This window comes from Callorhinchus milii, unplaced genomic scaffold, assembly GCF_018977255.1.
Source record: "Callorhinchus milii isolate IMCB2004 unplaced genomic scaffold, IMCB_Cmil_1.0 Scaffold12, whole genome shotgun sequence".
In the NCBI taxonomy this organism is placed as follows: domain Eukaryota; kingdom Metazoa; phylum Chordata; class Chondrichthyes; order Chimaeriformes; family Callorhinchidae; genus Callorhinchus; species Callorhinchus milii.
Genome location: NW_024704753.1, coordinates 17,774,297 through 17,800,025, shown reverse-complemented (window position 1 = coordinate 17,800,025; position 25,729 = coordinate 17,774,297). Strand labels below are relative to the sequence as shown.

General features: G+C 42.2%; 1 protein-coding gene across 1 annotated transcript in view; it reads right to left on the bottom strand.

Annotated features, from left to right (window-relative positions):
* Positions 1-244: 244 nt before the first annotated feature.
* Positions 245-25,729, bottom strand: part of LOC103176808 (protein bassoon) — a 118,326-nt gene continuing 92,841 nt past the window's right edge. The window contains exons 11-15 of the mRNA XM_042339709.1: positions 25,155-25,437; positions 24,178-24,276; positions 23,345-23,397; positions 22,009-22,118; positions 245-1,291 (exon numbers count right to left, since the gene is read on the bottom strand). Of these exons, the coding sequence (XP_042195643.1) occupies positions 23,357-23,397; positions 24,178-24,276; positions 25,155-25,437 (423 nt within the window). The 3' untranslated portion in view covers positions 245-1,291; positions 22,009-22,118; positions 23,345-23,356. The remainder of the gene's footprint in view (positions 1,292-22,008; positions 22,119-23,344; positions 23,398-24,177; positions 24,277-25,154; positions 25,438-25,729) is intronic.

Genomic DNA, 25,729 nt, shown 5'->3' with positions numbered 1-25,729 from the left:
ATGCAGAGTGGAGGCAAATTTTCTCCTCCATAGTTGTGCTCTTATCAGGCTGCTCTACTCTATTGCTTCTTATAGTACCATTACTCCTTTTCTACCCAATACATATCCAGTACCACGTAAGCAACGAGGGGTGGGGAAAGGGGATGGTGGGGGGAGGGGGGAGGGGGGGGGGGAAACTGGGGCATTTAGCTCCCAGCCCTATAAGAAGTAGGTGATGTACGAAACAAAAAACATTTGAGGTATACAATTGAAAATTGGAAATGATTAAGGCGGTTTAGAGACAGCGTCCAGAAAAACATAAACAGGCAAGCACGTTGAGGGGGAAAACATTGTACTGTATATATGGAATACACACTTCACTGCAAATGAAAAAGGACTGGGAGGACGACTGATTAATGGCTGCGTGGCGTGGTATATCTTGGCCACCAAGCCAGTCCTACGAGCAGATATCACCAATCCCGTGGCCGGTTTCAACACTTATTGGTACTTTGTGATAAATTTTTTTTTTTTTAATCGTTAAACAGTGCTAGGTCCTGGTTAAGAGGCTGAGTACTGCAATCTTACTCTCCATCACTTTGGGTCCTGCAGCGCTCTGCACACAGGGTTGCGTTCGTCCCGTATAACCAAAGAATATCAGCTGCAAACTCAACACGAGATGGTGGAATGCTTGGGAAATATGGAGCATTTAAGCTCCCAGCCCTAAAAGAAGTAGTTCAGTTCTTCACCCCAGGAAATCCTGGACAGCGAATACAGAAAAAACCTATGAAGATGGAAAACTTGAACGAGAGAAATTGGACTCTGTACTCACTCCAAGTCTTCCCCTTTCAGGGTCCATGGGGTCTTGCACAGAAACCCAGGCAGAAGGAATTCCAAATGTTGCAAACATCTTTTTTTGGAGACCGAATCATTCTGATTGTTTACCTTCAGGCAGAAGCTATCCTCAAACCGTTCGCCTTCCAATTTGATGTTGTCCAGAAGGATAGCCAATAGCTGGAGGTTCTCAATGCTTTCACTTTTAGTATTCCATTAAACCAGCGTAGCACTCAGACTTGGGAGAAAGATTGGCATCCAAATTTCTTCATCTACCGATTGTTAAATGTATCCTGAGAACCAAACTGAAGGCGTTATATGTTCTGGAATGCCGTGTAAATCTCCGATCAAACGATCGCCTCGTCAGCCGTTGTGTCAACGTACAGCATTCTCTATCGGATGCATTTTCCTACTTACTTTGCATAGACAGACATCGACAAACTTTGCCTTACGATTTCTGTTGGGGATAAACCAGAGAATCCTAAAAAAGAGAGAAAAAAAACGAAGGATTTTATTTGGAGGATGAGTTTGAGTTCTGTGTTCATCAGAGTGATAGATGTTAATGCTTGGAAATAATAATAATAATAATGATAGTAATCCTTGCATTTGATGTAGCCTGATCATGTCGACAAGACGCTTCACAGAATATATTGTAAAGTGAATTGACTGTATGTTTTGTGGGCGAAACCTGACAGCCAATGGCGCACAGCAGCGTCCCCACAAACAGTCGCGGATTGAGTGACCATATTTATTTTTCTTTTTGGAGAGTTTATTGCCCCTGAAAAGTGATCTGCCAAGCAACTAACAACCGGGTTCCTACTTACTGCTAGGTAAACCGAGGCACGTGGAGTAAGGAAATTTGCCTAAGGTTTCGCCCCGCCCGAAATCGAACCCGGGTCCACTTGCTTGTGAGGCGAGCGCTCTAACCAAATGGGAGCTTTTCCATTTGATAGCAAGGCTGATGCTTTGGGCCTGTTCGCTTTATTCTACGATATCCTGCTATTGAAGCTAACTAAACTTTGGTCTGGCTCCATGCCGTCAAGCATGTCATATTGTTACACAGACAAAAAAAAAAGTTACCCAACAGCAGATTTGCTTCCTGCAGGATAATAGAGCAGATGGAAGGAAATTCATTAATAAGACTGCTCGGAAATATAAAGGGAACCAAACAAGACATTTTAATTAGCAGCAAACAACACCTGTCAGACTAAGGCAGACAAATGAGAAGATTGTTATGGTGTGAATTCTCCCTCGCCCTAAATCTCCACAAAAAAAATACTCGTCCACACAGCCTGAGGAAACTCCGCTAGCCTTCACTAAGGTAATAATAATAATAATTCTCGCATTCGATATAGCGCCTTATCACGTCTTCAAGACGTCTCAAAGCACTTCACAGGATGTGGTTATTTCCAGCAAAGGCTATCTGAGAAACCCTTATTATTTTTTTCGCTCACACACTATCACTCAGCCCAAAGAGTCCGATTACTTTTTTTTTCCCAGCAGTAAATGCGGTAAATGTTTCAGCTTTTAAGTGTTGGTGTTTTAATCGGTCCCAAGTTGTTCTCTACGATTAAGAGGTTTACTTTGCTTTCAAGTGAAATTATGCAGTCACCAAGCGGAGGAATGTCACACTGTTATAAATACAGAAATAATCCTTGTATTTAATCTAGAGCCTTTCGCTTCAGGAGGACATCTCAAACTGCTTCGCGGGTTAGATTTACTGTCAAGTGTAGGTGAATGCAGCAGCTAATTTTTTTCAAGCAACGATATATAATAATAATGCTATTCCTTGCATTTGACACAGCGCCTTATCACATCTTCGAGACGTCTCAAAGAGCGCGTCACAGAATATACTGTCAGGTGAATTGACTGTATCTTTTGTGGGCGAAACGCGACAGCCAATCGCGCACAGCAGCGTCCCCACAAACAGGCGTGGATTGAAGTGACTAATTAATTTCTCCCCACAAATAGCCATGCCGGTTTTTTTTATATATATATATGAGGGGCATTGTTGGCCAGGATGCTGGAAAAAAAATCCCTTTTCTTTTTGACCAGAGCCATGGGATTTTTAACGTTTCGCCCTAAGATGCAGCCGTTACCCACGCTGACGCTGGCGGGGGAGGAGGATGCATTTTGGCTCGGGAAGAAACTGACGGGCCGGGTTTGAAAAGCGGCGATGTGGGTTGGATCGACTTCTCTGTGTTGCTTTTAGCACACGGCTTCCGACCGCAGAGATTTTCACTTTCCTGATGTGTGAGAGTGGGTGGCATAGTTACAGCGAGGACTCAAACTGAGTAATTATCGTGTTAACACTCGCACCCACGCCTCGCCCCGACCTTGACAGGCGAATCACACAGCAGCAGACGCTGAGAAAAAGCGAGAGAGAGAGAGAGAGAGCGAGAGAGCGAGAGAGAGGAGAGAGAAAATGTGTAACAGCAACACCCCAGTGAGCACATCTCTTGGTCACACAGGTCAGTTGTAGTGTTTATTGGTCGCAGAGACAGGAAGCAGCTGGAGGATGTAGCTCCAACGCGACTGTATATTTTCATCAATTTTTAATTCTTTTTCATTCCTTTTTAATAAAAAAAAACTTTCATTCCCTCCTGACTAAATGTTTGCTGGCAAAGGCAGGAGTGAGGGAGCAAGGGATTGCTTGCAATTTCTACTAACCACCGTCGAATTTGTACGTTAATTTTTGTGGACGAAGAAGGACATCACTGAAATCTGCTGAAGGGTGAAGCTACCTTGTGTCCCATCACCTCTGCCCCACTCTCTGGAACTCCATCCCACATTCCCTTCGCCTCGCGTCCTCCCTCGCCTCCTTCAAGGCACGTCTCAAGACCCACCTCTTCGACCCTGCCTTCGGCCACCCTCCCACTCCTACCCTCCCTTACCCCAACCCCCGCACCACCATGCCCCTCACAGAGAGCTACTGACCACTGAACGAGCGGAGCTGAGGAGGGGAGTAAAATGAAACCAGTCAGAGCTTATCCAGCGCTATCTTAGGGACCTCCGTCAGAAAACGCGTACCTGTGGGGTTTGAATAAGGACAGGATTAGGCTGGAGCGTGAAGACCTGATAGTTGAGTTGCCTGATGATAACTAAACCTGAGGTGTGCCGTGGATTAGTTGCAAGACCTTTGGGCAGATTTAGGTGTTGCTGCCTGGCGATATAGCACTAGATGGCACTGCATTGCACAAACCGGAAAATAATAAAGAATACTTCAAGTTCTTTCAAACATTATTTAGCTCAACAGCGTTCGCTCCGAGACATCTGGACCAGCGCATAGGTTTGCCGTAGTTTTAATGATTCTCGTAGTTTAAAACGTAGCAATAGCTCAACTTCCACATGCAACGAGCAGATTTCCCTCCATCAGAGGGATGGGACATCTAGTTTGTGCTCAGTATGTTGCGGTTTGCCTCAGTAGGGAATGGTAACAAGCTCGGAATATGATCTTTGGAAGGAAGGTTCAGACCACAAGAGAGCAACGAAAGAGCCAGTTGACCATCAAGCCCACTTTGTCCACTCACCAGGCAAAAAAAAAAAAAACCTTCCATAACCTAACACGGATAGCGCCATTCCATCTCCTGGGTGGGAGTTTCTAAATGCCCACAATGTTTCCGAAGGTTACAATAGAAAACAGATCCATATTATTGATCCACCCCACATCTCCGCATGATTGAAACCTGGCTCTGCTTTGTTCCGTAGACAACATGGTGCCCTCCTCCCCTCCTGACTTCAGCAAAAACCATCATGTCGGGGTCGGTGAAGAATTTCTCTCTATCTTTCCTGATCACCTCCACCGTCCCCAAATAATTGTGCCGTTCTTTTCTCGAAGCAGATAACTGACAGCATTCTACAGCGTTTGTGCAAGGAATGAATGCGATGTCGAGGGACCAAAATAGCCTCTTTGTACTCCGCGGTATCGAAGATTTACATGAAATCTGTACACGCGCAGTCACGCACACACACACACACACACACAGACACGCGCACACACTGACTAGAAAATATCAGCGCAATGAGCCAGTAACATTTCAGTTCAAGAAACCGAAACACTGCACAATGAAAAAAACAAACTCTCGGGAACTGTAAATTAATAAAGTGTTGAGATTACTCGTGGGATTAATCCATCCTTTGTTTTTAAAAGGGTTTTTCAGGTGACTGGCTCCAGGAGGAATTAAGTAACACGTGACTCTGACTGACAGCCGCAAAGCTCATTGATAAAATCCCCAGCGGTACAAACCAGGTTCCATTGATAAAGTCCTTGTCGTGCACCCAAGGGCTCCTTAATAAAATCCTTGTGCGTTCATCCACAACAGAACATTACAATTCACCTTTTAAAGTCATGCCACGACCCCTATGTTTCCATGACTGTGTTTGATGAGTATTTTAATGGCTGGTGTCCAGCAGAGGCTCAGAGGGAGAATGGATTGAATCGGTTCCTTTGCTGAACGCAGTGAAATTCATCTTGGAAGTGTCACTGAACTCTTTTATTTGAAGCAGATGGTGGCTGGCCATATATCCTGTATAAACTCCACTATTCCCCTCACATGTCGCTGTGACACAGTCCAGCCGTGGATAACACAGGAGCTGGTTATAGGGTTAGGCTGAATGCACATCCTACAATCAAGACAAGAAAAGGAATACTCAGGAGGGGTAAGGAGAACGTTTAAAGAGAAGCGCTTTGAGATGTCTCGAAGACGTGATCAGGCTCTATATCAAATGCAAGGGTTATTATTATTAAAACCACACCCTGCCCATCACACCGCTATCATTTTCTCCGCAGAAATGCCCAAAATTCAAACGCTTGGTGGCCAAGCTCTGATTTCCTGCAAGGCCCAGCTACCTTATGTCTATCTAGTTTCACCATAACACAACCTTTCTCTTCCCTAACTCTCTTCCTCTGCCACTTTAATCTGACCCAGTTCCTAGCTGCCCCTCTCCTCTCGTTACTATGCTCCACTTAAAATTTCCCTCATGGTATGACAAGTTCTATCCTCCCTTTTCCGGTCCAGATTTCAGGTGACTGAACGATGAAAGGTACATTAAAATGCCAGGAAAACACGCGGAGCAGTGATTTATATCTTTGCCAAGTTCTGATTTCCTGCGACATTTTCATATAAGATACTTGCATTTGATTTAGCCAGCGCCTTATCACAGTCTTGTGACATCTCCAAGCGCTTCACAGAATACATACTGTAAAGTGGATTGACTGTGTGCTTTGTGGGCGAAACCCAAATATAACGTTAAACCTGTTGCTGAAGTTGACGTGGAAGGAGGCAGATTGTAGGGGCGATATCTCTGGTCTCAGAGATGTCACGAGCACCTAACACTGAGAGTAATAATAATCTATTAATAAACACCAGCTCAGTTCTCAGGCTGGAGGTAAATATCTTGGAAATCAGTGTAGCATGTCAAACCCATCTGACAACATACTGCACCGTTGCCAGTTTCCGCTCTAGTATTGAAGCCATTGTTAAATGTGACGTAGGAACCAAGTGAATTTAGTTTTGCGACCTGACTTTATCTCACTCCCAGCCAAATAAGTCACGGTATTTAATTCACAAAGTGACATTTAAATCCAGCCACTTTGTCACAGGCGGTTGCTGGGGAAGGTGCAGGCTGGCATACCCCAACTATAAATTTTGTTGTATTTAATTAGAGAATCTGCAACTTCTTTTCTCCTGTTATAAATCTTTCACCTGAGCTTTTCCAAACGCTGTAGTCATATTTGACCTCGATAATCTAAAGGTACAGATTGCCATAGCACTCAGAACGCTGGCTGGTTAATAATTATAATAATAATAATCCTCGCATTTGATGTAGCGACCTTATCACATCATTCGGACGTCTCAAAGCGCTTCACAGAATATACTGTAAAGTGTAGTGACTGTGTATTTTGGCGAAAAGCGGCAGCCAATTGCACACAGCAGTGTCCCACAAACAGTCATGCATTGAGTGACCAAATTATTATTGTTTTTTTGGAGGGATTATTTGTAAAAAATTTGTGTGTAGTTAGTATGGGATACACACAAATCGAATCTTAATAATAATTCTTGCATTTGATATATCTTATTATATAGACACAAGGGCTATGAATGGTCTCAGTTCTGGTTCCAGCTTCCAGTTATTTATCCTTTGATTCCCGTTCTAAAGTGCCGTGAGTAAACGATGGGTGAGGAAACTGCCAGTCTCAGTTTTGATGCCTTCAACACAGGGCAATTATTGTCTAGGCTTTCACACCTGGAGAATGCCACGTGAATTACGTAACAGATAGCAGTTGGCACACATGGAAATGCATCACGGCCTAAATAGGTGGCGTTGAGAGGAAGGGAGGGGGAAAGGGCAGATTATTTAAAGCCAGTAAAAGATAATCATTCTCTCTCGCTCTCTTCTGCTCTCCTCTAATTAACAAAAATGTATGTCACCCATGAGCCACGCGATCTTCCTGCCTGTGAGAGACAAATAGCAGGTTTTTTTTTTAGTAGATTAAGGTTTATTTTACTCCAGATCTTATTAACGCGAACTTCACAAATGAATTCTCATTCATTTCCAACAATGGAGGCACTGTATTGTTAGCATTTATTTTACTACATTGTTTTTTCTCTCTCTCTCTCTCTCTCTCACCAATCTCCCCCAACCTCTTCTCTACTGAACATGCTAAAGCTTTCCTTCCTTCTACTAGGGTAGATGGTTGGGCACCAGTAAGCCTCTTGCACCTCATACAATAATGGATGAACCTTGACAGTGTCAGATACTGAGCGCAATATTACTATATGTGGGCCTTTTTAACATGGGACAGTGGATAACCTTGTGCTGTGGGCCTTCACGTTTACTGGCAGCTTGGTTAAGATGCTCAAGGTTTAGACGGAAGCCACCGACATTCACCATTCCTGTCCTGTAGAATATTCTCCCTCATTTCCTTCCCGAAGAAGTTTGCTTCGCTCTTCCGATGATTCAACGTGTGAATGGTTGGTGTGGCAATGAGCCGGAAAGACCAGCAGGGGCCCAGGTTTGATCTTTGGTGAGTGGTGTTAACTGATCTCAGCTCAGGTGCCAGTGACAGTAGCAACAATTATGCTGTGACTGAGATCAGAACAGACCCTGGAAAAAGAACTAGTGACGCAATTCTTAGAAATCAAAACTTTAGTGAATAATATTACTGGATTCATATCAATGCAAATGGCTGTTCAGCGTACAATGGAAGGCTCTTAATTATCACTTTTCACACTCGAAGCAAAGGAAGCTGATTCAGGCTTAGGAAGCAGACGTAACAGGAGAGGACTAAAGGGTGGGAAGCAACGACAGCAGATGAGAGCCGACGAGATAAAGCAAAGTGATGGGTGGGTGGCAGAACGACCGCAAACCAAGTGGGAAGAGAAACAGTTCTGAATGATTTTGAGCAGCTGGGTTGATAGGAATCTGAAAGAAAGAAGGCGGTTGTGAATAGCGCGTGTGGGTGAGAAACAGAAGCGGGTGGCGGATTCGCACTGAGGTAAGGCAATCACACCTCGGCTTAAGGAGAGAGCGTTTTCGATTCATGCGATAGTTGAATCCTTCAAGTAAAGGTCACTCAAAACTTATTCCACTTTATAAACAGCGTGGAAGTTCCTGTTATGCCCTGGTGGGTAAAAGCACGCCAGGTACAGCTTCGATTCCCACTCTGTGCTGACTTATGTTACAACTTGGAAGAGTGTGTGGGGAGAAAAAAAACAACCAAACAATGAACGGCCGGTCGGATTTAAATGGATTTTCCTAATCTCGTACACAAAGGCCTCCTATCCCCTACTACAGAGCAGCCCCATTATAACATGATCATCTGGGTACCATACCCCTGATCACCACTTCAATCTTATTCATTTGTTCTCCGTGGAGAAAGGCTATTTGATCATGGTAATGTATGATATTAATAATAATAATAATCTTCACGCAGCAAATCAGCACAAACGGCCATGTTATCTGGCGATTGTTGGCCAAGACATCGGGAGAAACTCCCTGTTCTTTTCGAAACGTGCCAGGATTTCCTCACTTTGCTTCCCTTAAACAGATGGCAACTTCTTTCTCCTTATGGATGTATTCTTTTGTCCAGCTTGGACAGCAGTTACCACAGAGTGTTAGCGCACTGCCACTATTTCGCTCTGAATCCAAACCCAAGTCAAAGGCATGATGATAATAATAATAATAATCCTTGCATTTGATATAGCACCTTGTCACGTCTTCGATACGTCTCAAGGCGCTTCACAGAATATACTGTAAAGTGAATTGACTGTATATTTGTGGGCAAAACACGGCAGCCAATTGCGCACAGCAGCGTCTCCACACAAACAGTCGTGGATTGAGTGACCAAATTGTTATTGTTGTTTCCTCTCTCTCTCTCTCTGGCTGTGAGACTCCGGCATTAAATGAGTTTGGGGCAGGCACTCTGCTTATAAAAGAAGCACAAACTCAAAGGACACCTGGGATGGTTGCTTTAATTAATGGAAACAGTGATAAAAACACAAGCAAGCATGAAATGGATGTGACCCAGTTCTTTTTGAGGACTTAGGTGATGCAGTATTAATCACCCTTATTACAAGTCTGCATCTGTGTTATACGCCATGAACAGGACATCAGCCTTGACCATTAATATTAATAATAATAACCATTGCACTTGATAAAGCACCTCATCACGTCTTCGAGACGTCTCAAAGCGTTTCACGAAATCTATTATTTTTCCCAAGGTCCCTGGGTTAAGGAAGGAAACAAAAAAATATACCATGAAGTGAATTGACTGTATATTTTGTAGGCAAAACGTGATCTATTTCTCTTGTGCAGTCAGCCACGCGTTGTTGCTATGGAGTTTTGCTAAGATATTCTAGGAGGAATAGTGTTCCTTTCATTATGTACACTAACATGCATCAGCAGATTCACCAAAGCCTTACAGCCTTCCTTCGCACAAAAATGAATGATTGAATCCAAAACAATTGCTAAACCAACAATAGATTTAGAGCATTTTTTTAGTTCTCATTTCGGGTCCAAAAAAGTTAATTAACTGTATCTCAGTTTATACAGTACATGGATTATCTCGAGTGTCTTGGGGGAAGAAGTATCAAAGGTTTATTTAAGTTGTAATTCACCTCATGCTGTATTCCTTCCCGTTTTAGACTTCTTTACTGTGACTACAGATTTCTCTGTGGTCCATGTGCTCCCACACACTGTGGCCTCTGAGGTTTGGATGCAGCATTTGGTTATAGCCTTGGATTATGCAGTTGGAAAGGAAAGTCATCCTGGCATCTCCTTACCTTGGCAAAGCTGTCAAATGCCAGAAGCCTTTTTTAGGTAAGGCTGGGGAGGTTATTCATTCTCTGCCTTCAAACAGATTGGGCTTTGTGTGATAATTGGCTCTCAATATTAAAAAGTCCTATTGCGATGAAACTATTCAATCTTTACACGGAGAACATTAGTAATTGCACACATCCGTGGTGAATCAAAGAACTGATTAATTGACCTCAGTCCCTGCTGATCAATAATCCCGTATCCAAATAGATAAATAACTAAATAATAATAATGATTTGTCACTCAATCCACGACTGTTTGTGGGACGCTGCTGTGCGCAATTGGCTGCCGTGTTTCGCCCCAAAATATACAGTCACTACACTTTATAGTATATCCTGTGAAGCGCTTTGAGATGTCTTGAAGACCTGATAAAGCGCTGTGTCAAATGCAAGGAGTATTATTATCAAGGCTTCGCCCAGTGTGCAGCTAAAGCACAGACCGTGGAGGAGGGGGGTGGGGGGGCGAGTCAGTCATGGTCTCTGCTCCTGATCCCTAATTCAGTGACTGAATGATTCGCTGACTCTATCCAGACATCACATGAACAACGATCACTTGAGAGGTACTCAGCAAATATGGACTTACACCCCATCATGTCTCAACATCTCGAGGAAAGCAGGAAGAAATCTGAAGGGGAGCAAGCAGATTTCTTTCAAGACTTATAGAATAGGAGGGAAGAATGCATTATAAAGCAATATAGGAGATGATTTGAGCTTGCGTAAATGCGCATACGTGCGTGTAAATTCCTTAAGTATTTGCCGAATGGATTGGATATTCTGGATGGATAATCTTAGATAAGTTTGGGGCGTGAGTGCGAGAAGGAAACCTGAGCACAATGGCACTGCGGGTTTTGGCAGAGGAACACAATGAGGTGGTCATTATTATTCTACTGATGTTATATCGTCACCTCCCCAAAAATTCTCCAAATGGCCGCTGGGAGCCAAAGGTATTGTTTTTTGTAATCTGCTTCCTGACACGAGGCCAGAGCAGATGGAGAACACACCATTCAGAGGCTGCCAGGTACTTAATGAACCCGTTCGCAGAACAATTAAACAGAGATGCTGGGTGGTTTCAGCTCAGCGCGGTCAGCGCAGAAAGCCTCTTGGAATCAACGATGAACACTCGGGTTACCGGAAACCATTGTGATTTTTATTAACTAGAGAGAGAAGCAATTAGAGGCTTCACAAATTGTGTTCGGCAGCAGCACCATCTTTGCTAAGTTAGCTGATCTCGGCCACTGCAGCAGTAACAGGGTCCCTTAGTTAAGGAGGCCCTGGGTTAAGGAAAGGAAAAACAGCCAGGGTTCCTTCCTATCTCCTGATCACTCTCCGGCGACTTCTGTTGGAATTTACATGTGTGAAAACTTCAGTTAAGCAAAGGATTGAGTTTAGCTGCGATGCGCGCTGTGATCTAAATAGCTTAGCAACACTCAACGGACCCCAGTCGTGTAATACATTTGAATGCCATCACTTGATAAATCGTGAGATTCGTTCCTTGGGTTGTTTCTGATCCTCACTGTCTACGTGAAGCAAACGGTAAACACAATCCATAATAGAGAAGGCAAGACTGAATTGATTCACAGGGCTTCCTTATTCTCAGACTTCCTCTCCTGCAAAGTGGCAGGATCTGGATTCAAACCCATTATTCTCCTTATGGGGAGATCGTGACAGACCAAGCAAAGGGCAAGTGCTTTCTCGATATAGAGATAATGTAGAACCTCAGCTAATCCAACCACTCTGCCATCAACCATCCTAAATCACTGACTCTCACAGGTAGGGAATGGGACGCAGACCAAGAAGGAAATGAACTGGAGAGCTAAGGAAGTGAAGGTTTTATGTACACTCTACAGTAAGTAAAATGATAAATAATCAGAACCATCAACTTAAACCAATTAAATGGACCAAAATCCATATGCTGATACTAAAGTCTCTTCCGCTTGAAGTAGGTAAGATGACTGTCAGCTATAGTTTCGGAACAGTGGCTGAGGAGATAGACTGTTGGCACATTTCAAACGAATACATCTGGCTCCAGTTAGCTTCAGTGTCTATTGGCTCTGTGCTTTCACTGATCCTCATCTGTTCTCCCTCCATACTATACAATACACATTGACATTGATATAGCTTTACATGCCATGTCTTGAGGATGTCCTAAAGCGCTTAACAGTACAGACCAGTACAAAGTCTGGAACACTCTTCCTCTATCTCCTCCACCTTGCCCCTTCCTTCACCATCTTCAGATCTCGCCTGAAAACCTTCCTCTTCGACAGTGTCTCCCCCCAGCTCGGAGTCATGCTCCTCCACTGTCAAGCGCTCTGGGGAGCTACCCTGCGTGAGGAGGCGCTATATAAATACAAGTTGTTGTTCTTGTTGGCTGGGCGCCCGAGCTGAGTTTAGGAGTTGAGTGGAAAGACAACCAAAATCATGGACAAAGATATTTAATTTTACTCTCGCCTGATTTTCAACTCGGAAACTGCACACCTCCTATTCCTTCCCCCGTGATTGACTGGCAGTTTATTCATCTGTTTAGTTATATAACCATCTGCGCCGAAACTGGGCTGCAGAGCTACTGAACAAGGAACAGAGGCATAACACTGAAACGCAAGAGCAGCTGACAACAGATCACTGTGGGCTTTGACGTGAGCTCGTTGCAGTGGGAACTATCTTACACCTTGGAACCAAACAAATTATTTTTGGAGAAATGTTAATCTTGGCTAGGAACCGCTGTGCTGTGAGAGCGATTGTAAATGAACGGCGAATTCGGATCCTATGTGGGTTATGAACTAGTTTAAATGATACGGTTCCTGGATATTTCCATATGTTGTTCTTTAATTATCTGCTTTGAAACATCCCCCTTTTTATCTTGTGCTCGTCAAGGTGACGGACGACAGCACTGGCTGAGAAATTGAATGTCTTTTTTTCTCCCTTTGATGTAACAGCCTCTAGTTCTCCTGATACCGTCCTTATATTAACCTGATAATGAGACGACATCAGTGCTCCTTATTAAGAATTTTCCGAGGCTGCCTGTCAAGGAGAGGAAGGTCGACGCTGAGAAATATAACACTAACATTTCTGAAACCCATTGAACATTTCCACCTCAGGCAGAGATCAGGGGACGCGACTGCTTCTCCATTTCACCACCATAAACGGGACCTCTTCTGTGAATTGGCAATTTCCACCTCTGCCATCTCTGCAACTTTCCAAATGAGAACATCAAAGCGAGTGCAAAGACTCACACGGGCTGGAAACTAGGACGAAACTGATTGAAATCTTTCCGTAACTATTTACATTTGTATAGTGCTTTACGACTCAGTATGACATCTGAAGGTGCTTCACATTCCTGTCTGGGAGCTTGAGCTGATGGTGGTGGTGGGGGGAAACGGAGGAAACCATGGTCAAAGGGTAGGTTTTCAGATGGGGATTTGAAGGTGGGGAGGGGTGGAGGGGCAAGGCAGAGGGACTGGAGTTCCAGAGCAGGGGCAGAATGGCTGAAGGCTCTCCCACTGACAGGGTGGGTAATTAGAAAATAAGAATTAAGTGGCGCTATGGTGGTGTTCGACAAGCTTTATATTGTGTGACAAAGGAAAGGAGTTGCATAGAATTGAGGTCTCGGGAAAGAATGGGTTTGTGTAGGAGATTTTGTGAATAGTTTGGATTATCACCCATTTGAGAACAAAAATATCTTGCTGCTCAGATGGGAAGACTATAAAATGGGGATCCTGGAAGAATAAGATCAAAATGCAAGGATTAATCTAAATGGGCCAAAGCCTCTCCAGCCAAACCAATCTTGTGTTCTCGTGACAAGGGTTAATTGTTCAAAAATAAGCTGCAGGATGACCTGGTTGGGTAATATATATTTTAAAAATCCTTTCGTCTGAACATTTCCGAGGATGTTTTAAAACATGAGGAGTTAACAATTTACCTTACAGTCATCCTTGAACTGCAATCGCAAATGTCAAGTATGTGAAATCTTGTCGCTGCACGTGTCTGTGTGAAAAGGCATACGATTCCGATCATTTTCAATCCCTATGGAATAACCGGGATCCTCTTACTATCCCATACAGATTTTTGATATGGCTTCTGCCTTCCCGTCATGTGTCACTGTGAACGGACTAACTACGTGTGATAGGTTGCTATCACCTAATCCCATCTCTTACCTCTCAGGAAACGGTTCATCGATCTGAAAGCTAACCCCTTTCTGGCTCAAGGGCAAAATGGTAAGCAGAAAAATCAATAGGCAGGTACTAAATTAGCCACACTTGCTAAAATGGTTTCCACACATCATCACTGTGTGGGCCGCCGTGATCTATCACATGCAACATATCCCGAGGTAGAACATTATAGGGAAAAGACTGCAATGAACTAGGACATTTCGTGAGCTGAACAAAATATCTGGTAAACAACAGTCTGATGATTATCATAAGAATAAAAGCGATAATTGAAGGCCGTATGATTACACTGTGTATTTATCTACATTGAGCTGAATGAGGTCACCTAATTCAAGATTATACATGACGGACAAAGTGATCCAGATGCACTGCGCATCAACAATTCTGCTTTACTCAAGATAGACAGCCTAGAGCTACAATCTGGTACGTATCTGTGCTAGTTTGTAGGTCTAGACGCATCGAAAGTTGGCCCCTTGCTAATTGTAAAGGCTGATCCCAAACCATTTAAACATCTAAAAAAGAACGCGTCTCCTGCCCTCGAGTGAAACGCAACAGATCTGGGAATCTGCCAGCGCCAAACAATATGGCAGAACTCCCACCAACCAGCAGGGCACAGCTCTCATCGGCCAGTTTGCTCTTCAGCTAGAACTAGCAACCATTGCCCTTCAGGCCTCATCGGTAATGAGGAAGACAGACAGCAAGAGAGACTGAAGCAATCAGAAAAGGCCAGCTCTTTTTGTGTGAGGTCGTCATGTTCAAGTAAGAAGTAAAAAGATGCCTAAAGTAGTGAGAGATGTATACATATATCCAGAATTAATTTTTCAAGCCCTTTCCTTGACGTCTTGCAGTCTGTCTGATTCAGTAATCATAATTTAATAAGGCAATTACCCTTCTCTCCTTTACTGATTGAAAAAAGCCCTTAAATCTCATATATTTATGTCTTAAAATGAAAGCGCAATCACTTAAAATGTATGGTGTGGAGTTGACAGCAGCATCCATCTATTCCGAACATTTGACTGCAGACTATTTGTGGAATGGTTTCAAACAGGCTTCAAGTTCCCATTTAGGATTCAAAGTAATATACACTGTTCAAAGTTACTGAGCCAGAGCAAAGGTAGTCGACCAGGTTGTCTCAGGTTCGATCCCCGGTCAGGCTGAGTTACTTGATATCAACTGGGGCAATGATAGATGCACTAAAATGACTTCAGTGTCCTTGTGCTGGGAAAAGGAGGGGAGTTATCTAACCGTCGTTCCCCTCCCTATATCCTCACGTTGCTGTGCGCAATTGGCTCCTGCGTTTCGCCCACAAAATATACAAACAATTCACTTTACAGTATACTCTGTGAAGCGCTTTTGAGATGTCGCAAAAATGTGATCAGGCGCTGAATCAATTGCAAGGATTATTAACATGATTCAACTCCTAGGTTCAATCCAATGTTAGAATTTGCTGTTTGCTTTGCACATACCTCCTGCCAGCATTCAATAATAACAGTCTCTCCATTTGATGTGCAGGTTTAGAATCCTTTTGCCCTTTTTTTTTTTCCTGCATGGAGAAGTAAAACATGGACGCTTTACCAAGAGGACTATGTGATCATTAAGGTTAGGGAAAGCTTTGGGATGTTCGTCCTGGACTAAGAAGATGGAACTCTTTTTCCATTGCAGTTCCCCAATATTACATTGAGCACTTAAGTAAAGTCAGATAAAGAATAAGGCTCCAATGTGTGTCTCACATCCAGCCTGTTTTGCCCCTGCAGATTAATGTTGACCGAGGCTATCTTGCTCATGTCCTGCCAGCATCTCCTCAGACTTTATAAACATTTTGAAATGTTCGCCGATGCAAAAGGCCCTATATAAACGCAAATCGATGTTGTTCTAGGCGTTATGTACTAGCAATTCCGGTTGATCACTGGAAACCTTGTTCAGATTGCTTCAGATTCGTTTCACACGTGATCTTTATATCGAGCGAATGTTGCCTGGTTTGTGATCAAAAGGCATCAATCTTACACTCAATCCTGTAGCCAATTTTGTTTCATCTGATTTATTGTCCATTATTGAACGGCACCAGAGAGACACACAATTGGAGAGGTAGGCAACAAAATGTAGAGCCTTTCTTATCCTCAGTAAAGCAAGGAGTAAATATCCTTCTATAAAATCTTACAAGCTTAGTGCTGGAAACCAGCACACTGTAAAAATGCAACACATTGTACTTACACAGCATGTTTAAGTACTCAGTTGAGCAAAACAAATTATGTTACACAATGCAACATACTGAGTTGACAGCAGTATGTAAATCTTGGGATGTTGGTGATGTTCTTGCTTGTGATTGCTGATTCTCTAAACTCCTGAATCCAGCGACAGCATTAAAACTTGCTGCCTTGCAATGCGTCTATTAATAGGCGTGATGTTAACAGTGTAGTAACGGCTCATTAATAATGGATAACCCTGCAAATACATTGTTTAAAGTGCTGGCTGACTTTTGCTTGAAACAAAATGTCACCGGGTTTATTTTTTTAAAAAAAAACTGATTCCATTTCTTCGACCCGGAACACACAGCAAAGTGACTTGGTGTTGCTGGGAAGAAAGGCACGCGAGCATGCATGGAAATAATATCCTTCTACCGGGAAAACAATAATAAAAATAATCCTTGCATTTGATATCTGGTGAAGCATCCTGAAAGAAACCAACTTGGCTGGACAAATGGAATGGAAGAAATCCTATTTTAAAGTGAGCCTAAGTCAGAGGAACTGCATTCATCATTTATGGGCTACACGCATTCCAACGTTCCAAGGATTTCATTCATCAAGTGAATCAACTCATTTTCTCCTCACCCCCATCTCCTACCATCTCACCTCATTCCTTAAGTTATGAATGCTTCATCGAGTGTGCTCACCTCTGTTCACGATCGGACTAACTTCTCTTCTAAAATAATAATAATATTATACTATATAATAAATTATCTTCTGAGTTTATTCGCCAGACAGCAATTCCCCTTAAACCTAAACACAATCATGGACTGACTTTTTTTTTTCCAAATTTGGCATTTAACACAAATTTCTATCCAGATATAAATTCCACTTAAAGTGAACAGCAGATAAATCACCACTCAATGTTTCACTCTGGATGTTAATTTGGAGATGCTGTAATCATTTTAATGGAGAGTATAGTAGTTATAGCGTTCAGTTATAGTAGTATTTATTGTACAAATGTGTTCATTTTAACTCTTCCAGCACTAAAGGTAAAATTATTATTCAAACTATAGATATTGTTGAAAAGCACACTTTTAGTTATATTCCCAATTCAATTAATATATCATTTTGATGCAATTGTCAATATTTTAGGCCTGGGCTTTCAATTGACTGGAAAAGACCACTGGAGTTTGATTTTAGCCAATAAAACACACTCCCCATTTCTTGAGCTGAAATGTCTTTTGGCATTTCTAATGAATACTAAATCAACCAGGAATTAAATCTGCAAATGACTGAATCGATTGCATTTTATGGGGAAGCTTCGGGTAAAAGCTTCAGGCATATTGAAGCTGCTGACGGTGCAAGAAGACTAAAATAGCTTTAACTATCAGACTACAATAATAGTAATCCTTGCATTTGATACAGCGCCTTATCACGTTGTCGAGACGTCTCAAAGCGCTTCACAGGATACACTGTAAAGTGAATTGACTGCATATTCTGTGGGCGAAACGCGGCAGCCGATTGCACACAGCAGCGTTCCCCACAAACAGCTTTCTTTCCCACAAACAGACTAGCCATTTCCCATTTGATCAAAGTAATTGCAGGCTGGAGTGTGTTAAGTGGTACTGCGCATTCTACTGTCAAAGGAATGGGCTTTAAGAGCAAAGGGCTATACGGTTTGAATCAGGAAACCGGACGCTAATCTTACTGACAAAACCAGTTTTCCATCACTTTTCTTTTTACTCACAAGCATAATTAAACCCATTCAAAAACAAAATGCAACCCCTGATTGCAACCTTAATGCATCTTTGCCTTGTAGCCAAACGTGACTGTGTTGTGAATACAGGTGGTTGGCAGATTCAAGCTGGGTTTTATGGAACCTCCTTTTGAACTACATTGATTTCATCCAACTCCAGATTTTTTTGAAAAACCCAAGCTTACACTATCAGAGTAAAACAGCTGGCTCCTTGCAGCCTATATACTGTAGTATAGAGCGAGGGCTTTTATTATTAGCTGCAAATCTGCTCTTCAGTATTTGCAGATTATGCGAGAAGTCAATACGGGGAGGTAGGGAACAGTTATAACTGGATGCAAAAAGGATGTAAAAAGGACAAAAACATATTTGCATTCATGAGGATTTCAGACACCAAAATTTAAATAAAACTGGCTGACAGATTTGCATTATTGAACCATCCCTGCCCAAATCTATCCAGTAAAACTCAAGGCTTAGGAATCAATTTAATTAGATTGGTTTTCGCCTTCAGTGAATTTTATGCTCATCAATTTAGGGACAGTTGTTATTTATGAGTTGCTGACATACAGAACCTTTTCCCATTTTGGATATCCAGCATCAGCACAGAGTACTCCCATATTGTACAATTTGATGTGCAGTAAAGCTTATCCTACTCTACCTACTCCACATTGTACTACCGTCTCTATCATACCTCCGTATTGTGTCCAATACTGTGAGGAAGTTGCTGTAACGTGTATAATAGAGAAGACAGTGGAATTCTACAGGGATCAAATTTATCTCAGGAGAAAATAATGTAATTGCCTCAGTACTATAAATATGCAACGTTGTACGTGGATTACTTTGGAAAAGGTCTCACGTCCAAGACCTGTGTGGTAACTTAGAAAATATTTCATTGTAATTGTCTAGCTGAGATGAGCGTTCAAATGTTTCCAGGATCATGTAGCATTTGGGTTTTAATAAACCCCCAAAACAACTCGGTTAATGTGAAACTGTCAGGAACGTGGACACGTACTTTGACATTCCTCCTCTCCACCACCCCAATCTTTTTTTCAAAATAAAATGGTGAATATTTATTCACAGCAAAGTGCGAGATGACAAAACTGGCAAACGGGACATTTTTCCATAATGATTTCTAAAATAACATGAATTCGGGAATATCTCCAAATAAAAAAATAAAAAAATTTTCAATTCATTCCAGGTCTCCAAAACTCTATGCCTGTAATAAGACTAATAATCCTGGCATTTGATATAACGTCTTATCTCGCCTTTGAGACGTCTCAAAGCGCTTCATGGAATATACTGTAAAATGAATTGGCTGTGTATGTTGTGGGTGAAATGCGGCAGCCAATTACGCACAACAGCGTCCCACAAACAGTGACCACATTATTATTATTTTTTGGAGGTATTATTGCCTCGGAAAGCGATTCGCCAACTGACTAACTAACGACCCTAATTCCCCCTTCTCACTGGGCATCATCCCTGGAGCTAGCTTTCAGGATCAGGTACGTTACAAGCAAAAGATGGAGCAGCACTGCTTGGCTCTGTTCTATAAAATATTTAATTAGCACTCATGCGGGGTCTTGAGCTGAGCACATTAGCCTTTAAGTAAAGGAGAGTTGCTAATATGTGTTCCCAGACGACATAACTGAGTAATTTCATGAGACCGCAGCTGCAATTCTCCAGTGCATGACAGATTAATATGTGCAGACTTGTGCGGATTGACAACTATATGTTCTCTGCCTCTCTCTGCAAAATCGACAGGTGATAGCAGCAGTAGAATCAGTGTTTATTTGAGAACAGTATATTCAAGGTCGTTGTTGTTGTTGTTGTATATTATTATTCGTAGGTTCAGTGAATAGGCTTCTTCTCTGCTTGTAATCTCTATGATTCTGGAGGTGTAATAAAAGTAGCATCACACACACTAAGTAAAGGCAAACTAGTTGTTGCATGCATCACATCCACCTCCCATTTCTCTGAGCAAGGTCAGGGTATCAAGGGATATGGGGCACAGATCAGCCATGATCTTATAGAATGGCGGAACGGGCTCGAGGGGTTGAATGGCCCACTCTAGTTCCTATGCTCCCAAGGATTATTTAGTGACGATATGTCCTCTCGACATGAAAGGCACAATATAAATGCAAATTATTGTTATTTTTGTAGTTGTGTGTTCCATTGCAATATAGGCCAGAATGAGCAGTCTAAAAGTAAATCTTTTTGTGGCATATTCCTCTATTTTTCCGTGGCTGTTAATGTTAAAAGGATAAAATCTATTTCTGCAACTGATCTCTTTGAATATTAAAACTCTGCAGTATCGGCTCAGGCAGATTCTGCACATAGGTACAGACTTCTGCATTATTCAGAAAAGATTAATGGGCAGGCTTCACTTCACAGAAGTCAGAATCGAGATTAGCAAAGGACAAATACTTTTCAATTGCGAAATTGGCTGCTGCATTTCATCCACAGAATATACAGTCACTACACTTTACAGCATATTCTGCGAAGCAATTTGAGACATCTCGACGACATGATAAGGCGCTATATTAACTGCAAGGATTATTATTATTATTAATTCTGCAATTTAGTCCCCAATATTCACCAGCTGTAATACAACCTCAGAGAATTCCTGTACATTCTACTTTTTGTAAATTCAAATTGACTTGGGTTTTATTGCCTTCAATATTTAATCCCTGAAGTCCTCGATATAGTGTTTGCCAATTCTGTGTTTAAGGGTGAGATGAGACATTTGCTGACGCACACATTCCAATATAGGTGTCTAACGTACTCATTATAAAAATGGCTACAGCATAATCCATCACCGCTTTGAAAAGCTAAAGGACTAAATGGAGAAAAGATTAAATGCACTAATTAATACTGATAAAAACTTCAAAATTGATGTCCATAACAAGAAATCCATTTAAATATTTCGCAGTTAAGTCTGACAGCCCTTCAGAAACCCATACTGCAGTGGGCCTACTTCTCGTAATTAGCAAGGCACTCTTCAAAGCAGAATTAACAGCATCTTGCGTTCTTGTAGTGTCCTTCACATAGGATAACATGTCAGAGGACTCGAAAGACCAGGGCGAAATGTTGGGCAAGTTTCCTTACTCCACACACGGCTCTGTTTGCCTAGCAGTAAGTAGGAACCCAGCTGTTAATCGATTGGCAGATCACTTTCCCGGGGGTAATAAATCCTTCAAGAATAAATAATAATAAATTGGTCACTCAATCCACGACTGTTTGTGGGGACGCTGCTTTGTGCAATTGGCTGCCGCCTTTCGCCCACAAAATCCACAGTCAATTCACTTTACAGTGTATCCTGCGAAGCGCTTTGAGACATCTCGAAGACGTGATGAGGCGCTGTGTCAAATGCATGGAATATTATTAGGATTATTATTATTATAGGAATGGTTTTGGATTCCAAGTAAGGAAGAAGAGGAAAGCAGCGATGCCTTTGACAAAGAGCCTTTGCAAAATGATTTGGGTAAATCCTGGCTTGCAGCTAAATACTGCCCTCAATTAGCCCTGGTTTGCAATCTCAGTGAAGGCAGGCCATGAGATGTTTCATTTCCCAGCACTACCGTGCTTCATTTTGATGAGAGGAATTTGTAGAGATATCAGTGTGGCAAGCGCTGATGAAACTAAACAACGGCGACGGCAACTTGGATTTATACAGTGCCTTTCACACAGTCACCCTGGGAGATCTTAAACCCCAACAATCGTCAGCGTGGTCAGTACAAAGAGAGGGGAATATTGAAGGGAAGAAAAAATTAGCTACTTACCGAGTATACACAGAGTCCCATGCTCTCATGCTTCTTGTTAAAATGTTTTCTGATTCTTCATAGGTTTTTTCAGTATATCTCACGTCTCGTCAATTCCTGTACCAACGTTCCTGTGACCAACCAGAGGATACTGAAACTTCAATAACTGCTGACAGCTTAAGACAAGTAACTTACCATGTAGTTCCTTAAAAGACAGACTTGGTTAGTCAACAGTACACAATAGCGACATTCTCTGGAACTCGATCTCTGTCTTCAGATTGTGGCAAGTTATAGTAATAGGTAACATAGGAACAAGAGGAGGCCATTCAGCCCCTCGAGCCTGTTCCGCCATTCTATAAGATCACGGCTGATCTGTACCTCAACTCCAATTACCCGCCCTTGCCCCATATCCCTTGATATCCTGACCTAACAAACATCTATCCAGTTCAGTCTTGAAAATTTGAGTAGATCCAGCCATAATCCACAACCTTTTGGGGGAGATTTCCACTGCCTCCTGATTTCAGGTAATTGGTATATAACTGTCTGAATCAAATCTAAATCCTATCTACAAGTTGATTGCCAGTTATATTGGTTTCCACTGCTGCCGACTGCATCAAACCAAGGATTATTTATTATTTATACAAACAGTATATGCTATTCAGTGGAGAGATGTATTCCGAGTGTACCTTTGATAAGAGTCACTCTGTTAGCAATTAGCAGTTGGGGATAACACTCTTTACAGAAATGCTGTTAGGATGCGTCAGATGGGAACATAAATTGAGAAAAATAATTAATTTTCTTCAAACTTTCTGGGGACTCCAACTGTCTCTTTCAGTTCGGAGCGTGGAACAGTCAGGCAAAAGGACTCCCTCGGGTGCTATTCATCAACACACCATAGTATTTCCAGATCACAATCCCACTTGCATCGAATACGCTTTCTCTCCCGCATATTTATTGTGGTAATGTGTGTGTAAAAATTATACTGGACACATACCAGAGAAAACGCACTAAGAAAAGTAACAAGACAAATGCATTGCTAAGACATTTTGCTCCGAGCACGTGTGTAAAAAAAGAAATAAAACTCACAAAAGAAACCCGGCCAAAAAAAAACACTCAGGAAAAACAGGTTTCTATATATAAAGGCACTGTATCAAATGCAAGGATTTTTATTATTATTGGAAGGCAATCGGTTCTCCTGAAATCATGAGGGGAAAGGAATCATCATGACATCAAAAAGAGAGAGAGAGAAAATGAAAGGTTACATAAATTGCACTACAAAGCTTTCAAAACCCAATTTCGGATCAAGACAAGAGCAAATTTTCTTTGAATTCTCCAGCTCTGCACAAGCAACACTAACCTTCCAGCACGATCACCAAAACGAAGTTAATTTACGGCCAAAGGAAGCAATGCCTGCACAAAGAAGAAAAAAAGAAACACTCGTGTTACACAGAGAGCCAAACTCTAACCCGGTGATTGAAAAGGAACAGCGGTTGTTAAAACTGGCAGAACTCCAGAATAATAATTAGAAGTTCCGACTGTGTAATTATCCCCTGTGACTTTAATGAAGAAAGATCACGCGGGGCTGGATGTGAATTCTAAGCTAGAAAGAGCGTCGTGATTTGCAATTAATAAATGAAATAATGCACCGATGATTTGGAAAACTGGAAGAAATTATCAGTTGCATTCAGAGTCCCCGAAATTGTACACGACTCTTGTCCCGATACAGAAATGCTTTGTGAGGCAGACAACTTAAACGTTATGTAGGGAAGTTGAGTGCTCTCTGGACTATTCTATGGTACAAGTCATGAGTTGCCTTGCTCCCTCTCTCCTTGCTTTCAAAACCCTTTTAAAATGATATGACGTTAGTGGCTAAAGTGCTGACTGAATCTTTGGCAGCAACACAGAATTCGCTTGATCAGCCCAGTGAGGTGGTCCTGCCTTCTAACTGCAAAATCCATTGACCTCAGTACAAACCTGCCTCCAAATCTCAACATACAGTCGAGCTCCATTAAATCCCAGAGGCTGGGTCCTTAAAATTCTAACCAGTGGTTATAACGGAGGTACAATCGCTGGTCATGACTTCCGCATTCACTGTGCATAGGCACAGGAAGTCGTCTCGCTTAAGAATGTATGGCCAAGTTGAATATTTCCATGACCCAGTCTTAGAGAAATTAATCCTTTTTTTGTTACCTTCAGTCAGTTTGCCAGCCTGTTCAGCAGCTCCACCGGGCAACATCTTGGAAACAAAGGCCCCAATCTCTCCCTCCTTTTCCGCTGCTGGCTTTGAACCTATTACCCCAAAGAGAGAAAGACTCTTATTCAATATTCATTGCTGAATAATCACTTGCTTTCTTGCAAGACCATTCAGTGCCAAACGCTTTCAAATATTTATAGAAGGTAGTTTGGAACAGCGAGTTGCACACTAGACTTTCGTCTCTTTTAGTTTAAATTGAGTCTTGACTGATGGGACAATTGATTCCTCTTTCTGCAAGTTTCGCCACAAAATATACAGTCAATTCACTTTACATTTTACGGTATGTTCTGTGAAGCGCTTTGAGACGTCTAAAAGACTTGATAAGGCGCTATATCAAATAGAAAGATTATTATTATTATAAGTTGTAAGAGTCATAAGTAAAATAAGTTTGGAACTGTCTGAACTAAGTTCCCGCGAGACATGCTTTCACAGTACAAAACTGTCTTTAAATCAGCATTAAATCACCATCCTCCCTCATTCCAAAGCCACAGGATGTTTAGCACACATTCATATTTGAATAATGGTGCATTTAAGATTGAAGCTGAGGCTTTTTGTTGGAGCAGAACAACCGAAACAACCATTTTTTTCTTTCAACAATTCAAAGTAACATTGATGTAATATTTGAAATGCAACCAGATTCTTCTCCAGCGCTCCAAGACGCTACCCCACATGAAGGTTGCTATATAAATGCAAGGTGTTGTTACTTATTGGAGAGATTGCCAGGACTGACTATAGGAACATAGGAACAGGAGTAGGCCATTCAGCCCATCGAGCCTGTTCCGAAATTCCATAAGATCATGGCTTTTATTTCCCTCTATTTTATTTCCTTTTCCTCTAACCAGAGACTCTAGTACAAAAATATACCCTTCACGGGGGCAGAATTATAGAGAGGTTCTGCTGGCATAACACATACCTGCTAGATTGGCAGCCGGCTGTGGGGTGGCCGGTTGTTTTACTGGAGGCTTTGCTGCCGCGGTTGTCCGTGCAGTTGGTTGGCCTGGCTTAGCAGCGAGTGTCTGAGGAGCAGGTGTTGGCTGACCAGGCTTTGCAGCGGTGGTTTGAGGAGCTGTCTGGCCTGGTTTTGCAATGGGTGTCTGAGAAACCGTCTGGTCTGGCTTTGGAATGGGTGTCTGAGCGATCGCCGGTCCGGTCTTTTCAGCTGGTGACTGAGCAGTTACCTGCCCTGGCTTTGCCTGCTGATAAGGGAAGATAAAATAAGACAAGATCATCATCATCATCAAGAAATCAAATGTTTCAGAACTCTGCGTTCATTACGATGTCGAATGTCAGTCTTGCGGGACATATTATTTTCTTCAAAGACAAGGACAGCATTAGTTGCCGGACGGATACTCAATATCCTATCTCAAACAACAACAACTTGCATTTACACACCGTCGTAGGCACTGGGTCGAAGAGGAAGGTCTTCGGGTGGGATCTGAAGATGGGGAGGGAGGGAGGGAGGGAGGGAGGGAGGAAGGAAGGAAGGAA